This window comes from Drosophila ficusphila, unplaced genomic scaffold, assembly GCF_018152265.1.
Source record: "Drosophila ficusphila isolate 14025-0441.05 unplaced genomic scaffold, ASM1815226v1 contig_791, whole genome shotgun sequence".
NCBI classification, from domain to species: domain Eukaryota; kingdom Metazoa; phylum Arthropoda; class Insecta; order Diptera; family Drosophilidae; genus Drosophila; species Drosophila ficusphila.
This window is the reverse complement of record NW_025064737.1, coordinates 22,058,235-22,077,525: the sequence shown is the minus strand read 5'-3', so window position 1 is coordinate 22,077,525 and position 19,291 is coordinate 22,058,235. Positions and strand designations below refer to the sequence as shown.

The window sequence follows — 19,291 nt, the reverse complement described above, 5'->3', positions numbered from 1 at the left end:
ATGTGGGTGTTGTCGGGTGCTTTGGGGCGCCAAGAGGAGTCACTGGGGTACTGGTTACCGCTGGGCGGCGGGAACAGGTTCGCTTGCTCGAATGTGGGCTGGCTGGTCATTCATAAACGTTAAGCCAAAAAGTCAATAATTTTGCCCTGTAATGTTGATTGCACAGCTCAATGGGGCGCTTTTGGCTCCAAGACGTCGGAATGGTATTTGAAAAATCTTCAAACAACAATTTCGTTTTGACTAATTAGGGTTTTTACGATTTATTGCCCGGCGTTGTGTACAGCTGCCTTATAAGTAAGTACATAATTTCGGTTATTGCGGCTCCGCCTGCACTTTGTTAATAATGTCGCTCCAAAAGGTTCCGTACTCCTGTAGCACAGTGCCCCTGCAAGAGAAAAAACAAAAATGTAAAATCCTCCGATAAGCCAAGTCATGATTGTTTTTAATTTTTACAGCAGATTGCATGCGAGGTTTAGCTGTGGCTATAAATAGGTAATAATTGATGATTCGACAATTTCAGGAGATGATATTTAAGGTAAGACAACAGTGGACTACATTAATTTCAATTAAAATTAAATTCTGAATAATAGGTGTGCATAAATCTAAAGATTTGTCTATCACTGTTTTCTGTGTTCACAAGGGAATTCAATTTGCATTTCCTAGGTTTCGTGTGAGATTATTTCTGCAGTATTATCCTTCTTGTTGGATTTAAATTATTAAAAGTTGAAGAAAAAACATAGAAACTTCTTCCGAGTAAAGTTTGTGCAAAATATGTTTCCAAACTTTGCTTGTCTGTTTTTGATTAATTCTTATATTTGCATATTCTCTGGTTCGACAAAATGATAAATGATACAAGAGTCCGGAAAATAACTTCTGCTCGGTTAATTCACAGTTGGCACTCCCCCATGTTGGCCAGTGTTATCCGCTGACAAAGTTGATGTTGTCGTATAAAAAGCATTGACAACTTTTCTTTGGGGTTTTGACGTTGCGTCTTTGGCCATTTGATGCCTTTTTTGTGGACAAATGATTTGGAGACACTTTTCGGCTGGCTCTTTCCAAATAAATCAATTACATAATGCCTTTTGTGCGATTATCCGGCAAGTTTTTGTCGGCCTGACAATTATGCCAGCATTACATTATGTGGGTCAACGTGGCGTATGATTAATGAATCCCTTCACGACCCACGATGATGGTGCTACTACTTGCACACTTCTACCCCCACTGATGATGATGGTTATTATGATGATGGTGACGGACGATAGAAGACACGTACTGTATTTGTACGAAGCCAGTTTTGACAAAGTGTTTCATTGAAACTGCCAAAAAATGGGTGTTAAACACCATTTTATTAAATTACCATGCTCATGAAAATTGCCCGTGAATTTAGTTTGAATTCAGGAAGCTTTGAGGTAAGATATAAATAAAAGAATATTTGTATTAATTTATCTAATTAAATATGTTGGTAAAATAAATTCATTAAAAATTTATAAGTTTTTATTTCCCTATTATTATAGAATTAAGAATCTTCTTGAAATGTTTCCTTTTTTTGTCTTTCATCAATGAAAACCATACCTTTCTATATAAAATTTCGACTTACGTAAAGTAGACATTGCCGCGTTTATTTTGCGGAGCCTTCCAGATTAGTTTGGCGCCCAGTTTGTCCCTGTTATCCGAGTGCGTGATGGCCGAGCACTCCGGAATGGTCTTGGTGTTCTCGCTCTGCACCCACTCACCGATCCACTCGTTGGAGTTGGCATCCCGCGCCTGCAGGAAGAATCCCCGGAAAACGGTGCTCTGGTCCGAGTGCGGGTATATAACCACCGATATCTGCTGACCGGGGTGATATGTCTGGGCATCGGCCACCACCTCGTAGGGATTCGAGTGGGCCGGCTGCGTTCTGGCCTTGCCGTGATTCGGTTGATTGGCTCGCTGTTTTACACACGTATCCGCGGGAGCGCCATCCGGAAAGGCTATGGCTGTGCCGATCAGAAGGATCAGCTCCAGGGATATCCAGTTAAATCGATCCTTCATGACTATAATTTTGATTTTCCTCAACCGTGGGAAAATGCGCGCGCGCTCGGCTAATCTAACGGTAAAACTCGGCTCGCGGCCGCCATCGCTGGCCGTTTATAAAGCCACAACGCAATGCCAAAAGCTCCGCTGCCGCCGAAGACATGGGCGGTCGCTCAAAATTAAGATATACTTACAGTTGGCGTTGATACAATAGTTCCATTTATAAATATATTTCAAAAAGATAATATTTTGATTTATTGAAAAAATATTAATTTTCTTTCTCTTCAACTCCAACTTTTTATGTGAGTACAACAGAAATCATATGATAAATAGATCATTGGCATTTCATTAATGATTTATTTTTACTGATTTGTGGCCAGCTCTGCTTCTATTAATCTGACCGCAATCGTACATGGGCGCTCAGCTGCGGGCAACCAGTTTTTAATGATCAAAAAGCAAATAGCCAAAACACACATAGTTCCTTTCCTGCACAGTGATCCAAACTGGGTCACACATTAGTCCCTCCCCTGAGTCGCCGATTCGGATTCGGAATCGGAGTCTCAGTCTGAGTCTGAGTCTGAGTCTGGGTCTCGAGCTCCAGCTCTAAGTGCTCCATTGCGAAATTCTATGCTTCTAATCGCTGAAAATGTTGCCAGTGTCTGCCGCTTCGGCGTTTGTTTATTTTGCGCCTTTTCGCTGCATTTTTCAGCGCGTTTTAATGTTTTAATTGACAGGCAGCCGCCGTTGGCGTTGATTTCGCTGAATTGAATTCAGTTTGCTTTGGCTGGGCTTTATTTTTCCGTTTTTGTTTCTGGGGTTTTCGGTGCTTTCCTCTTTTGATTCCGCTGCGTTTCGCATTTCTCGTTTTGCAGTTGAAGCCGGTGGTTTCCTTTTGGGGTGCCGCCAACGCTGTTTCTCGGTGGAATATGGTTTTGCAAAACTTTTTTCCACCAAATATCATATTCAATTTAGTTTTTGGCCGAGTGAGACTTCAACAGCCGTCAGCAGACGGAATGCAAATGGAATAATTGGGTAAACACTTTAACATTTGGTATAAACTAGTTATTTCCAAAATCCTAAAGAAGAAGGAAATTATTTTAAAGAAATTTCAGAAATTAAGAATAATTTGAAGAATAATCAAATAAAATGGGGGTGCCTTTTTTTTTAACAATGTAAAACCTTATCAGCTGTTCTCTCTATAAGATTATATAAAAGTCTCCACACTGCTCGCCCGCCACTGAATTCTGTTATTCTAAGCTAGTCTTAAACTGATCCCCCGAGAATAAAGTCCAGTGTTGTTTTCAAAGTCTTATATCGGTTTTGCCTCGCTCGTATCTTGGCTTTAGTCCGGTTCACTCCATTACAAACGTGTTTCTAAAATTATTCTTAGCATGCAATAAAGGTAAACTCTCTTTAAACAATTAAAATGATTGTCTAGTTAAAACATGTACATACATATATACAAAATCAGATCAACTAAAATTTTTTCAGCCTGCAAAAATCAGTTACGATATAAATCTGCAATATAAATGTTTTTATATGATTTAATGAAGCAGCCATACGCATTTAAAATGATTAATAAATAAAATTCATAAAATTGCTCGAAAAATTCATTTTTTTACCAATATCTGAGGAAGTACTCTTGTCAAATTGTCAACTAATCCCTTCAAAGCTTTCCAGCCTTTCTTGTTTGAACTGTACCTATATGGTGTTCTATGCAATTAACTAACGTTTAAATTTATTTAAGTACAAAACCAAAAGTATGAATAAATTGCCCATTTAGTTTTTGCTCAGTTTAATTAGCTTTATACTCCGGCTTGTTTGCCTTCCATGTTCGTGTACCGCAGCTCAAAGAGCTTGCAAAATGGTACAAAGATTTTAATTTGATAAATATACGAAAACCGTTTTGGCCAAAATACTTTTTTAATGCTTAGCTATTACCCCCTCAACCGCACGCAGACACACTTTGAGCAAATACAATTTAAAACTAGTTTCATTAATTAAAATGTTTGGTTAAATATTTAAATTGGAAATGCCAAAATCAGCAACTCCGAGTGTGCTCAAAATTAAATCGTTTACTTTTTCTACGATGTGTTTGTGCGGATATGCGATAAATGTTATTTCAGATTGCATTTACCCAGAGCACAAACAGTGCTGGACATAACAATAGGGTATTGCCATTTATTTGCATTTCTTGTTAGCCGCACTGCGAAAGGTCAGTTAACTCGGAGAGCTTAACCCAAAGACGAGGTTGGCCGAAAGGGCATGTCATTCATTATGGATGTGGCAAATGCGAATTTTCAACTCCCTGGACTGGGCAGCAGCATCCCGAAAATATTCGGCCATTGAAACTGACTTTTTCGCTTTGTCACGCCAGAGCCTGCGACGCGACACTCAGAAAAATAGTTTTAAATATCCTATATACAAATTTCAAACCTAAAATCATAGTATTGCATAAATATTAAACATAAATATTGATTTAAGCTCTAATTTTTTTACGTTGTGAAAGGAAGAAGCATCACACACTATTGCGAATTTGTATTTCGTTCAGTGCACCCATCCTCCGGGCAATGCATGCTAAATTCACTTCAAACTAAACTACGAAAAAGTAGGGAAACGAAGGAAAACTGCCTGCTGCCTTTAACCGCTGTGCCATGTAAATAGTAGAGTTTATGGGCGAAGCGGCCGGGACGAAGTAAAAGTCGGAAAATCCACTTCATCGGCGACGGTTGGCGCGGAAAAGTGTGTCACCTGCAGGTTGGAGTGCGCAGGTCCTGTGAGCGGAAAATCGCCTGCCGCCTGCTGGTGAACTTAAGACTTTTCACCAACGAAAATTTCGCATATTCCACCAAGGCAGCGTAAAATCAAATTCAGAACGTGGTCAGCCGTTGTAGCGCGTGGTCGTGAAATTTTCCCGGGAGAAAAACCAAAGAAAATACAAAACAGTGCGGAGCAGCAACAACACCAACAAGAACAACAAACTAGAGCAAAGGAAATTGTGAGCAATTTGTATTTTACTAGTATATTTCTTTACGCGCGCGTCTGTGTGCGTAATTGTGTGTGTGTGTGTATTTGTGCGTTAGTCTGAGTGAGTGTTTGACTGTGCTGATGAACTGAACAGCGTGCAACAAGAGCAAAAAATAACAAAAAAAAATGCCAAAAAGTGCCAAACACAAACAAAAAACAAAAACAGAAAAAAAAAACTGACGAGCAAATATTTTTCTGCTTGAGCTGGGCAAAGAAAAGCAGAAAAGTGCAGAGTATCCATGCTTAAAAAGTGAAAAGCAATCAAACTAATAAACGAAACGAAGGGGCGGTGGCGGTGGCGAAACCGAAAGCAAATCAAAAAAATCAATGCCTTTTCTGCGGAATTGTACGTTGCGTATACGTGATATGTACCGAACCAGCCAAAGTCAAATAATAATAAAGGAAATTCTCACGTGACGCATAAAAAACCCAACGCACACACACACCCACATGTACACACAGCGACACGGCATGCCCCCTAAAACACACACACCTCGGTAAACTTACTACCTGGGACACAAATTGAAGTTGGCGAAACATATTTGCGCAGCAAAGTTTTTACACGCGAAAAAAAGTACAACAAAAGTGGTCCATATTGTGATTTAAAGTTTTCTATTTGCATTTCTTATAGGAAACACTAACAAGTTTCTGAAAAATTCAATTAAAAGTATTTATTCCTAAAACTAGGCAACAAAATATTTATTTGGACAATTTTAAAACTTAAAATTGAAATCGAATAAGTTATCAATCGGTTTTCACAAGATTTGATTGATTAGTAGAGTTTTTTGACTTGGAAATATCTCATTGTTATGGTGAAATACCAAACTTGTATTTAAACAGACGAAATCTGTTCCCTTTTTCCAAATATTCTTTTCAATCTATTTATCCTATGATTTAGAAGATTTTAGTTTTCTCGCAGTGCAGTAGGAAGCATATGATTATGATGAGCTTGTCTTGCAATCTCTTTTTGGGGGGTCGTGGCTGGAAAATGACAACAGCTGGATGGCCGAGTGGGGGGCAGTGGGGCGGCCTAAGATTGCCTTTTGTCGCATTTGTTGCCGCTATTTTGCATACATTGAATTTAATGAACTGCCTGTGTGTTTGTGTTGGATTTGCTTTTAATAATTTAGCTGGCTGTGGACTAAATGGCGCTTTTAAAGTATGAACCGTCAGGCGACCCCAATATGAGCGACAAACGAGCGAGATGAGGCAAAAATAAAAATATAAAAAAAAAAACAAGAAGGAAAACACGAACCATTTAATGCCCCTTCGCACCCTCGTTGCGTCTGTGTGAGTGTGCAACCCCGAGTCGGAAGACAGGCACACTAACACACTTTGGCCGGAGGACTACGTCATCCTGGCCCACTGGCGTTTTGGAGCCAGCAGCCAAGCCAATCCAAGCCGAGCCAAGCCAGGCTAAGCCAAACCAAACCAAACCGAACCGAAGCGAACTGGGCTGAAAAGCCCCGGGTCCTTCCAACTTTCCTTTCCTTTGCCGTCGCCACATTTTCGCACTCACAATCACATCGCGTGGCATATTCATAGGCGTGAGGATACGCCGCAGGCATTGGGTCCTGGCCTCCACTAACACACGCTCCCCTCCACACACACACACACACCCTGAATGGCCAGCACACACAAACACACGGAAAGTGTGCACATGCACAGTGGGGTGAAGTTATAAGAACTCGAGTTCTGCTGCTCCTCCTTCGGATCGATTCAGGGTAACACAGACTTTGCGGCAGTTGCCATCGCATACACTGCGGGGAATAAGTGCTACTAATCTTTTATTTTCACAAACTCCACTTCAGACATTTTTATGGAATTTATCTACTGTTTTATAAGGTGTCTTTTAGTATATAAATATTACCACCGCAAACTTTGATGATTGGAAGTTTGTGACTCGTTTTTGGTATAAGTTGGATGCAAGTTTAAGTCTGAGAATATTTTACAAAAGAAAGAGTCTCAGCATTCTTGTCTTCCAACCATCCCACATATATTATATAAGGTTATATCCCTAATTTCCCTTGTTCGCTTAAACCGTGACGATTCTTTTCTCAGTGAGTTGCTAGCAGTTGCAGCTACTTCGCTTTCTGCTGCACGACAATCTGCATGCGGCATGACATCGAACTAGGAACTAGGATTACAGGATGGAGGCAAGGGGCGTGGCGAATACCACCTCGATGGAGACGTCATCAATTTCAATCCAGCCTATAAATATACGAAAAAGACTATTTCACAAAAGATGCCTTCGGGCCGCCGGCAAGTGTTGCAGTAAATTTCATGACCCTTGACCTTCGACGTGCACCATGTGCCATGTGCCCGCTCGATTTGCCCGTTTATGCTTCGATTTGCCGCCCTCGAAACGGTATAAGCTCCCCACGTCGAACTGCAAAATCATTTGCCAACCGAATCGCATGTCGACCGGCTGAAATAATACTGAAGAAAAAACAAAAAAAAACACAAATAAGACAAGCAGAACAGAACGTAGGAAACCGAAAAACCCAACCAGAAATCCTTGTCGCACAGTTTGCGTTTATAATTTATATATTACGTTCCTGCACATGTACGAGTCTCCTCTCTCTTGTTTTAGTTGCGCATTCGGCCTTGTCTTGGCCAAGTATCCGTATCTCCATTCGGCTCCTTAAGCGAGTATCTGAGTATCTGTGCCCATTGGCGGCGGCCTTTAAGTGTGCCCGCTGGCATTTCGGGCTCTTCTCCCGCTTTATGGCTATTAAAATATGCATTTAAATACAGGCCATGCCACAATGAGCCATATACCATATAATCTTCGATGCGGCCTGCGTCTGTCTCCGGTTTTCAAGGGTTCTGGAGTTCGGGGGCTTGGTTCTCGCTCCTTTGGGGCGTTGTTGAAAATTGAAATTGTGCGCTTATTTATGGAGCCCTGCCTGGGACGCTGGCGTTGATTGCCGTAACGCCCCATTGCCTGGTACATGACTATAATAATGATTGCCATTTTTATAGGCCAGCTCCGTCGCGAAGATAAATTGTTTGTGCCCGACGCCGCTGCCGCTGCTGCTGCTGGCTGGAAAATCGTTTAGCTTCGACATTTGAATCCTTCTGCTCGAAAGTTTCGGCCTGATTTTTCCTTCCTTAGCAAATTGCTGCTGTGGCGGGTCAGCATGAATGCCAATGAAGTGGAACCGCATTTCGGCACAAGTACAGCCATCGCAGGGGCATCCACTGCGTATACTTAATTTTTTGGACAAATACTAAATGGCGGAAATGCCAGGCAGTTGACAGGTGCTTCCCCTGGCGCGGTTAGCTTAATTGCACTAATTAATTTGGCTGAGGTGAGTCTGTGAATTGCGTTTATCCATGCTGAGTGTGTGCTATTGTGTGTGTGCTGGTGTTTAAGTAGCTTAAGGATAACTAACTGCCTGCCTGCGTGTGTGGGTGGGTGGGTGTCCATCTCTGGGGCTTTGAGTGTGTGCATGTCTCACCTCCAGGATAAATAATACAATTGCCAGCGGTCGGTCGACTGGCCCCGTTTTGCTGATGACACACAGACCAGTCAAGGAGTCGAGTGGCAGCTGAACTCCTAACATCGCCAAGTGCCCCTCATTATGACCCCAGTACATGTGTACAATATATATGTATAAATCTAAGTACGTGTGTATGTGTGTGAGGGTTGTGCACGTGTGGAATATTAAGCAAACTGTGCAAACAGTCGTTGTCACATTAACCATGTCATGGCAAGTGCATATGCCAGTCTATCACTCCCGACTGTTAGAGTCTCGATTAAAGAGGGATACACTTGGAAAATCATTTACACATAAAATGAATAATTTATTTCACAATAAAATAAACAGGTAGTTTTAGAGAAAGAAGTCTTACCAAAGAAAACATTAATGGTGACTAAGGGAATTGTTATCAACATTTATTTGTATTACAAATGAGCTAAAATATTTTACTGTTTTTCTATTCTATTTATAGTACGCATATAAAACATATTTTACGTGCGTGATCAATTGAGTGTGCGTTCCGGGCATTTTATGCGCAATTAAAATGACCGATGGCCAAATGGCCGGCTAACAGCCGCCGCTTAGCGCCACTTCACGCTCCCCCAAATGGATTCCCGAGCTCTTGGATCCCCAACGCCTAAGCCGGGCAAATCGCATTAGCAAAGTGGGTGGGTGGGCCGTATGCACAGGCACCTCTTTTCGCACGTGTCCTGCCCACGACGCAGAGGTTAAATATTGCAGCACTTTTATGCGATTTCTGGAAACGCCATCCCGGCGCAGCCACATCCGCATTCGCATCCGGCGAGCAACGGCAAAAAGCATGTCGAGGTCTGATATCAATGGGTATTATTGGGTATACCGAGAATTATGGTGTAGTTTTAGTTTTTTTTTTTTTTATAATGGATAAAACGTATTACGTTGCAATTGTGGTTATCAAAAAGTTTGCTTTTTAAAAAATAATATGAAAGCAAAGACTGAGAGCACAAGTATATTCGTATATTCCTATTAAAAATGAAAAAACAACCAAAGTAATCTTGTTTAAAAAAGCTGAGCTCTTTGGAATGCCTTCAAGTGATAAAAGCAAACGTTCTCTTCTTATTCAAAAGTACATAAAACTATAAGTTATTCGAGCAGTAAAAGTAATCGCTTGCAAGCAGTATAACTTACAGAAGAAACTCAAATTGATTGCGTATTCAAGGGGTATTATAGGATTTAAAGCCCAGCCTTGACTTCAGCCATCAGCCTGTCCGGTTGACTATAACGTGGTTAAACCTGCTACATTTTTCGTTAGCTCGACACGAGCAAAGTGCACCGAGTTTTGGATTGGGAATTGCACTGCGATTCCGAATGCAACTTCGGATGCATTGTTGATGGCTTTTTGCATGGCAAGCGAATTTAATGGCTGAAATTTCCTTTGTTCGGAAAATTGCATTAAAATTGCCCCCGCAAATCAGCGCCAGAATAGAACTGGGCCACACTAGATCGAACACCGAGTGATATCCGCTCATTTCCCCCTTGAATTTGCCACCGACAAAAGGCGCCAGATGAATCGGAAAGTGTATTGCCATGGTGTGTGACATGCTGACATATCTGATTTTCGTTAAATCGACCCTCTGAACGCCTCGTTGCGTGCATTAGGAGCTCATTAACCGGGCTCGAATTCGTTTCAGGCCTTTGGCTCACTGCACACCGGTCGTATGGGTGATATGCAGTAACGGGGTAACAGGGCGTATGGATGATATTGCACACAATTGTTATGTGGCATTTGCACAGCGGAATATGTATATATATGACAGCTGCAAGCGCAAAGTCAAACCATTTATTTATAATGTGTCAGGCGGCAAAGGTTAAAAGTTGCCCATCGACTGCCAACTGCGAGTAGCTGGAATCAATTGCAATGGCAACTCGATGGAAATCCGTTTACATTGAACTCGCCCCCAACTTCCTTTGCACATTTCAGCCCATCCCTCCCACTTCCCTCCTCCTTGCAAGCGGAAACGGAAATGCACAATGGCAAAAGGCAAGCGCCGCCGACGACAAAGGCCCGAGTTTATTTATTATCAAAGGGCATGGGACATACATCCGCTTGGCAAGACAAGCTGCAAATCTTCGACGGCATACATCGCTTTATTCAGCTTTTCGGTATTTAAGACACGACCCTCGCTGCTGCCGCTGGTGGGGCTAATTGGGCGGTGGGGCGGCACAGAAGTTTCCAGGCCAGCCACCCTTTTCTCTGTGGCATCGCCATCGGCATCGGCATAGAGGCAGTGTGCAGGAACCGCCGCTTGCCACGCCATGTTTCGTGATTTCCTTTGATTCAATGCGTTTGCTTTTGGGGGGCGGAACGCCGAAGGATGAAGTGGAGTAGGGGCAAGGAGTGGGGGAAACCCCCTGCTCACGCCCCCCACAACGTGTACAACTCACGCCATTTCCGCTCGCCAGTCGCCTTGCTGTTGTCGTCGTCGTCGTCACAGTACACTTGCAGAAATAATGGAGTAATTATAAAATTAATTAGAATCAACAAAGGGTTCTCTCAGAAATTCAAAAGAGTATGCTTTTCTTTTGATTATTTTTTTGGGACACTTTCAAATAAGAAAAACCTAAGAAACCCCAAAGTTACATCTATTATGACCATTTACCTTTGCTTACCTTTTTGCCCTCAGTGTTTCGTTGTAACCTTTGTTTGTTTGGTTGCTGGCAATACTTTATTGTATTTCGCATTTTTCGCCATTTTATTTATTGCCCTTCACATGGCAACCGAAAAGGGAACCAGGGCGCCTCCAGTAGAGCCAAGTCCTGCGAAGTCTCCATCCACCTGCGTCTGCTAAAATCCGCCTCGAAGTTCAACAGTTTCGCCCCGTTCCAGCGATCATAATTCATTCATATTTGCCCTGGAATTCGTATATCCACTTAGTAATCCGGGCCTTTACCGCCTTTGCCGTCCGTCCGAAATGAAATGCGAACCTAAATTAATTCATAATGAGGCGCAGTGGAGCAACAGCAGCCAGGAATTTTCCGAGCTTTCGTTTTTGTTTGCTGCACACTGCGATGGGCCATTTGACAACATGCGATATTTAATTGAGTTTTAATATACGTTATTCACACACACACACACACACACACTGCTACCACCACCATTTGAAATATAAAACTAAATGTAACGTAATTTAGCCATGAATGCGATAAGCATTACTCACACTCGGCCGCCAAGTAAATGAAGGTAAATGGATCGGATTTTACGTGGGAAGTGGAAAGTGTAACGGAATGAGTCACAAATTAACTAGCGAATTTTTTATTTATATACGAGCACATCCACTTTTTGTCGCTGCTGGTAATTTTATTAGACAGAACACAGGAGCGTGCGAACTAATTTAAAATGTATATGAACAAAACAACTTTTTAGCAGTAATAACTGCTCACTGAGGGCGCTTGTTTAAGGACTTGGCGCAATTAAAGTTTATTTTCAATTTCATTACTCCACCTCTGAGGGAAAGTGGGCCTCGAGGGTCGGATTCGTGGAGCGTGTGGCCACGGAAATGCATCGACACTTGGAGACCGGTACAAAGGAATGGCATCCAATGACCTGTAATCGACTCGAATCGATGTTCTCGCCCACTGATTGCTCAATCGCCCATTTCATTTGGGTTTAATTTTCGCCAGAAAATTCAGAGCGCTTCCCCGTGGGACCGAAAGGCATTCAATTTGCCACACTGAAATTTGCAAGAGCTGAGGGCAATCCAATTAGCAAATTTATTGCTCTCAGCATTTTTCCCTTCAGCCTCATATTTTCATATTTGACTCGGTTTAATTAATTCTGAAAATTCCAATTCAATCACCGGGCTAAAATTGAGGTCTCTTTGGAAGGTAGAGCATTGATTCAATTATTGAGGCTTAAGATTGGGCTGGTTTTAATTTGAGGTCAAACAAAGCAACTATAGTTGGAAGAAAAATTCGGAAAAAATATATTTTATTTCCAATCATTACATTTCAGTGGTAGAAAAACATAAATTCGCAGACAAAACAAAAGAAGAAAGGAATCATTTTGGTGTTGGAAAGTAAATTAATGATGGAAGCCTTGGGCATTAGCAAAACGAATGCTTTGTATTTAATCTGTGGGATTTCACCAAGAAGAACTCATTGTACTAAATCGATTCGACTTCATTTTGGACATTGAAATATTGATTTAATCGTTGAATCGTAGCCGCAAGCTGGATTATTTTCGGTTTGCGAGTGTGCTTTCTTCAAACGAAATAAAATGAGAGCAGATTCTATTAGTTTGGCTCAATCTTGGTGGACCATTAAATGACATATTCAGGCGCCATTGTGTGGGTGTCATTCGTGCTGGCCAAGAGCAATGGTGCGGTTATCCGTCTTCGTCCTTTGTTCGACTCACTGACTGCCTCTTGTCTCTTGGTGTCTGTGGCTGTGGTTGTGTGCCAAATGCCAAGCCATTTGTTCCGAGCGTATAAATCTTGGCAAATAATTGCTGTAATGGCACGCATTCGCAAAGATTCTGGCCTCAATCGATGGAGGGCCGCTTAAAATATGCGAAACGCGCTGCATTTTGGCTCTGCTCTTTAGATTCTGCTCTTAGATATTCCCATCAGCAATCAATAAAGTTTAGCATGCACCGAGTACAGTTGGTCTTCTATAACACAAATATATGCTGTTTTTTTTCCAACTTTAGTTTTTCAAAACTTTTCGGTATTTCAATGCAAACTACATGAAAAGTAATCGAAAACCTTCTTTATATTCCATTTTTTGGCTAAATTTCTTTCTCTTTTTTTTTAATCCTACTTAAAGAAGTTCCCCTGTATCCGTATCGGGGTTTATATCTGTATCTGTATCTGATTCGAGTATCTATCCGGCTGGCGCTTAGCCAGAGTGCGTTCCGTTTTGGCGGCGTCTGTGGAGCTCAGGCCCACTTGGACCGGCGCTATTTGCCTTCGTTCCGCCGGCTTTTCCATGTGGAGAAGCCCATTGTTTGGCTTAGCCATGTTTGGCCATGCATTGTTGTTACTGCAAATACTCGAGCACACGCACACACACACACGCAATATACACACACTTACACACGAGGGCGCCGGCACATGTGTGTCCTTAGCCATTGTTTGCTGAATTTATTGCACGAATTTCTGAATTGGCTCTTTGCGACTGTTTGCAGTTTTATTTTCTTATTTTTACACCCCTAAGCGCGTGTCCTTGAGGCTTATGCTAAAACAATGGCTATTCCTGGCCCCAAATATTTATTGGACCAGTGGCATCACATCCTGTTGATGGTGGATGGTTCATCCCGCTGGCTGCTTTATGATTTATGCTTGTGTCATGTTAATTAGCACGATCTTGGCCTGATTAGGGTTAGCTCGTCGGCGTTGCGTATACGACACGTTGCCGTATGTGAAAATATTTGGTAGGGCCGACGGCAAAACAAACACGCCACACGTGATACAGTAAATTCCCTTTTATTGGAAAAAAAAACCTGAAAAATAAAGCTGCATGCTAAACTATTTATGAAGTATGCGGAAGAAGCGATAAGATAAAAACCTGTACTTCACAAAAATAAAACCAAAAAAAAAAATAGCTACGGTTCATAAACTTTAAAAAGTTAAAACATTACTTAAAGTTTTACGCTTAAATGTTATTTTGCAAAATTCTTAAAATTCCTTTTAAGAAGTCCTTGAATATTATACACCATGTCAATAAGCTGCCTCTTAAATATCAAATCAAATCTTTTATTAGCGAGAAATATTTAATTACTTTCTAAGTTAGTTTGTGAGTTAACCAACTTTGTAAATATCAAGAGTACAGTGAACTTTGTGTGATTGCCACCGACCAACGACCGCCGAACAAAGAAGGCGAATGAACAAAGAAGTGCCATGAAATGAACTTTACTCTGATTTCATTACTCCAGTAATTAGTAATTAGTGAGCGAATTGAACTTGTGCTCTTGTTGGCAGATAAACTCACCAGGATTACGGTGCTCGATGTGGGAACCTTCACTGTATCCGCAGAGGAGGCCCAACATCCGTTGCCGCAGATGCTGTTGTGGCTGGTGTTATGGTTGTAATTTCCTTGTTCGTGGCTGCCTTTCATGTGTCAGGCATTTGTCCCATCAGCATCGCCATGGCGGTGCCCCAATCCTCTTTTGTCATCCGCTTAAACCCCCCAAGTTCCCCCCTTTTTCCCACAGCTCCGAGGACTGAAGGCAGTCACATGGAATATATTGCGTATACGCTACGTAATGAATACTCATCGTCCAATTGACAACGCATGAATTTATGAAAAACGAAAAACGTTTCTTGGGGCTTTGGTATGGGGATCGGAGGCGTAACATATGTGCATATATATATATACGAGTATGCAACATGTCTTCCGTTCATAATTTGCGCCCCAGTGCGCCACGAGTTTACGAGCTTCTCCTCGCAGGACATATATATCCGTAATCGTAATCGTAACAGAATCCCCCAAACCAACACCAAAAACGGTCTTAAGCCGATGAGTTTGTGCTACATATTATTTGAAAATAAGCATAAATTACAAGCGGATAGGGATTTCCACAGTCTGCCTGCCTAAAAAATCCTGGCAACGTCTCTCTCGGGTGCCCGAAAACATTTATTCTCAAATCAGCACCAAAGCTGGCTCATTTGGCTTGTAACCAAGGCCCAAAAACAAAGGATTTTCCCTGTCAAGGACTGCTCTTATGTGGGTTTGTTTTCATAAACAGTTGCGATTAGCCCTTCATTTTTGGCAAATCTTTATAAATAGAACTGCGGACATTTTCATACATTTTTTGTGGGTTCTGGGTTTTCAATTTTAGCTGGATTTGATCCCAGAAATAAACCATGAGGCTTAGAAAAGTTTCACTTTTTATTCAGTAAACCGTAAGTCTGTAAGCTCATGACATACTTTCCTATCTTTAATAAAACAAAGAGCTACCTCCGCCATAACCCTGATCCCTCATACAAGAATATGAGCTACCTACACTATATATATAAATGGCCCAAGACAATAGACCTTTCCTGTCAAGGACTATTTGTACGTAGACAAATTTCTAAAAATACTTGCGGTTGGCATTCTTTTGACAAATCTTTATAAATAGATGTGTGGACATTTTAAGGCCTCAAAAGCAGACAAGCTTCAAGAGAATTTTGCGGTTATAAATGTTCGGTAGCCGTGTGTATTTGGGGCATTTTGTGGTTTCAGTCGCAAGTTTAAACGTTTGTTTGCCCAGACTGCACTTTAATAGTAGTTAAGAAGTCTGAAAGTTTGTGTTTTACACTTGAAGCCTGTCAAGCCAAATAATCATCACGAGAACCCAAAGCACTGCATTTAAATTAATTCAAGGATTACTCTTAACTTGATTCTAATTAACGTTGAAAAGCTCTGCCTTATTCAGTCAGCCTGGAGTGCATGTTTCAACCAGATATGCAGATGCGTGCCACTATTTGGCCACTAAGCCCGACACGGCCCATAATCGCTGACTAAACAAGCATCGTTTTTGGCCAACATGCGTTGCATGTTCTAGAATCCATGATTTATTTATCGTTTGGTCGTGTCCTGGTCACCCGTGACACACAAATCATTGTCATGCAATTAAATAAAATAATGGAAAATGGATTTTAATTAAGCGCTGCAATATTTTTGGTTACACAATGGCTTTTGAACGTCAACATCCGTCCGGCGGTGTCTGTGGGTGCGCCTAATCCAATTAACTGTCATAGACACACAAATTGGCCGTCACTCAATTTGGTGTGCAGTGTCAAAAGGCCAAAAACGCCACCGCCCACAACTGTGACACTTTCGGTTCTGGCCCAAATGGGCAAATGGGCGTGGCAGCAACTATGTGTCAATTTTGGTTTCAGTTACAGACTTTTGGTGGCACTTTCGGAAATTGTTTCAACAACGGTTTGTAATTTCACACGCCGCAAAGTGATTAGCCCGGCTTTTGTCCCCCTGATTGAATCCGAATCCCCCGCAGGCCGAAAACTAACCCAAAAACCATTTTCCCTTCCGTTTCTTCTTGCAGTGACAGACTTTGATGTGAACCGGAAACGAGGGCGAGCTACCGAACGCCACCGAAGGAACCAAAGGGAAACAAGGGAAGCCAAAGCGCAAAAGCAAGCAATAGTGTGCAAATTGATATAGTCGGAGCAGCATGGATGAGGAGCACGACGACGATCGAATAATATGAGATTAGATGGGGCTCTAGAGCCCCGGCCCCGTCAAGGAGCTGCCACGTTCAAGGGCCGCCAGCCCCTGAGGCGCGACACCCGCGAACGATGTGAGACGCAGCATCAGCAGCAGCAGCAGCCAGCTGACGAGGACGACGAGGCCACAGACGCCGAGTGTTTGACCACCAACCGCAGCAGCAGCAGCAGTAGCAGCAACAATTGCCAAGCCAACTTGGTCCTCAGCCCAGAGGGTGTTCCAGCCAGAATAACAGCAATCGCAGCCACAGAAGCAACTGGGGTAAAAGGCAAACTGGTAGCCACCCAGCGAACGCAGCATACCAGGCCACTATTAATGGCGCCCAACGTGGGGCATCAGCGGAAGAGCCTTGGCCTTCGACTTCCGATGAAGCAGATGAGCGGAAGGATGGGCGGCGGGGCGATGGGATGGGAGCGCCTTAACGGCCTGGTCCTGTGCCTTGTTTCCGTTATTGCCCTGCTGCCGCCGTTGACGCTCGGCGATGACGGCGATAATTTCTTTGCCGTGAATGCCTTTAGCGCGGGTCCGGAGACGACAACGCCCGAGTTCGGTAAGTAGTCCATGGTCTGTGGCCCAGATAAGAATGCTGCATCAGGCAGCGAGATTACAGCAGGCTTATTCCTATTTATGAATGGAACCAGACCGCAATGGCGTCAGCTAGGTGTCATACTCGTATATGCGGCTGTCGTGACAGTCTTTTGTTCACTTCGCTGGCGGCGATTCCATTGCAATTGCATAAGCTCTGCAGTCACATTAAATTCCAAGAGCCATATAAATGCGTCATTTATTGCCCATAAAGAAACTCTTCACTTAATTATTCTGTGTCTCTTTTAAGGAGATATAAGCAAGAAAAACAAGCTTTAAAAAATTGTTATCTCAAACTTTTACCTTGAAAAAATTTGTCAAATTATTTGCTTTTACCTTGAACTGAGTTCATGTCCAAATATGTATTTTTTAAACTTACCCTCCATGGAGGCAGCATCTCCTAAGACATTTTCCTCTGCCGTACAAAAATTCTTTATGCAATTTCTTTGCCTTCTTGTAATCCCATTTGCTGAAAGCTTTTAAGCCACTGTGCTCGGTTTCGTGATTCGTACTCATCCCTCTTCGAGTTAGAGTAGTTTGCTCATCCCAAACTTAAATGGCCTGTCTGCAGTGTGTTCTAGTCGGAATGTGAAAAGTTTTCCATGTACTCGCATGGCTTTTTTTTTTTTGGAGAACGTCGAGAAGGCCTAATGATGGTGCCGAAATAAGCAAAGTTGGCTTTAATGGCTCGGCCCAGTTCGGTTAATTATAAATGCCGGCTCTGTTGCAGCTCTTGCTGTTTAATGTGGGGCCCTCAACTCGCCTGACATGTGCAATTTGTAGTCAGATTTTAGGCCCTTCCTCTGCCGGTTGAAATATGGCCATTGGGTAATCGCTTTTTGGTAAGGCTATCAAAGGTCGACCTCGGTTCACGGACATGGTCCACACAGCGGCAGGGCCCCCAGGCAGCCACTTTGTCAACACTTTCACAGAATTTCCTCACTGCTGCAGTGGCACGGAAGCCAAAACCAAATAAAACTCATCTGGGGAAAAAACGTAAGCAAAGCTGCGCCAGCTGGGTTTCCTCTTTGCCGATTGCAGGATGTCGAGGGTGCGACGGGGTCGATTGATGTGGGTCCGCTCTCGATGCATAAGTAATGGCCGCAGATGGGATAACGAAGGGTCCGTTCGCCAGGTTCAGGACCTTCATGAAACAAATATACAAATACCTGAAAGTACCCAAAGCGGGCATTAAAGTTTAATACGGTAAAAATTGAATAACTCGAAAGCCGTTTAATGTTCAATCATTATACTTTCTCTATCTGTTTCTTCCCCTTTTATGTTGTTAATCAAATTTGATTTAATTAATTTGTATTTCCTTCTTTAATTTAGTTGGACAGATGCCTTTAGTTCACTCAAACTGCACTCGAACTATTTATGGTTGGGTATCTGGCAGTCTAGCACTTGGTCGGCGCCCCCATTATTCGCATTAGCATTCATTTCTCGCTGAACCTCGAAGCTCGCAGAACTAGAAGCCTATTCATAGCCGGGCGGTGCATTTAAAAATAAACCGCAGGCAAATAACGCAGACCTCGCCCCACATGAAGCAAGCAAAGCACTAATACTCGCACATGGGCATGAGCTGGAAAATGGCGCACCCGTTTGTGCATGAGCAGCCATTTTGTTTTGTCTTTTCGCTTCCGTTGGCTTAAATGTCGGCGCATCCGCTGCTTTATGGTCGCGGTTTTGGTCTTGGTCTTGGCTTTGGCTCTGACTATGGCTTTAGCTTCGGATTCGGTGGCTTTGGCTGTTGGGGCGCCGGTAATTACGGTCGGAGTATCAACAGAATTAGAGGTGGAAATGCGGAGGCTCAACCCTTGGCTGAGATTTCGCACACACATCGCCGGGCGGGGAATCCCCAAGCCGGAGAGTTGCTCCCAAGAGCTTAATTAAGATGTGAAGGGCCGCAAACGCAACTCACAGCCGACTCGAGTGTTTTCATTCCATTCAAAGTTAATGAAGGATTCGTAGCC

General features: G+C 42.7%; 2 protein-coding genes across 5 annotated transcripts in view; one reads left to right on the top strand and one right to left on the bottom strand.

Annotated features, from left to right (window-relative positions):
* Positions 1 to 252: 252 nt before the first annotated feature.
* LOC108086530 (putative defense protein 3) lies at positions 253 to 2,086 on the bottom strand. The gene is made up of 2 exons (XM_017183459.1): positions 1,598 to 2,086; positions 253 to 385 (listed from the first exon to the last, which is right to left on the bottom strand). Exons 1-2 carry the CDS (start codon positions 2,029 to 2,031, stop codon positions 313 to 315), a joined length of 507 nt encoding a protein of 168 aa, XP_017038948.1. The 5' UTR covers positions 2,032 to 2,086; the 3' UTR covers positions 253 to 312.
* A 1,210-nt stretch (positions 2,087 to 3,296) lies between these two features.
* The window catches only part of LOC108086558, a 24,671-nt gene continuing 8,676 nt past the window's right edge, over positions 3,297 to 19,291 (top strand). For 3 of the 4 annotated variants that reach the window (XM_017183511.2, XM_017183510.2, XM_017183508.2), the window contains exons 1-2: positions 3,297 to 3,415; positions 16,552 to 17,283. In XM_017183511.2, the coding sequence (XP_017039000.1) occupies positions 16,713 to 17,283 (571 nt within the window). In that variant the 5' untranslated portion in view covers positions 3,297 to 3,415; positions 16,552 to 16,712. Of the gene's footprint in view, positions 3,416 to 4,877; positions 5,012 to 16,551; positions 17,284 to 19,291 lie in introns of those variants that run through there. The other variant, XM_017183509.2, reaches the window with a different exon arrangement.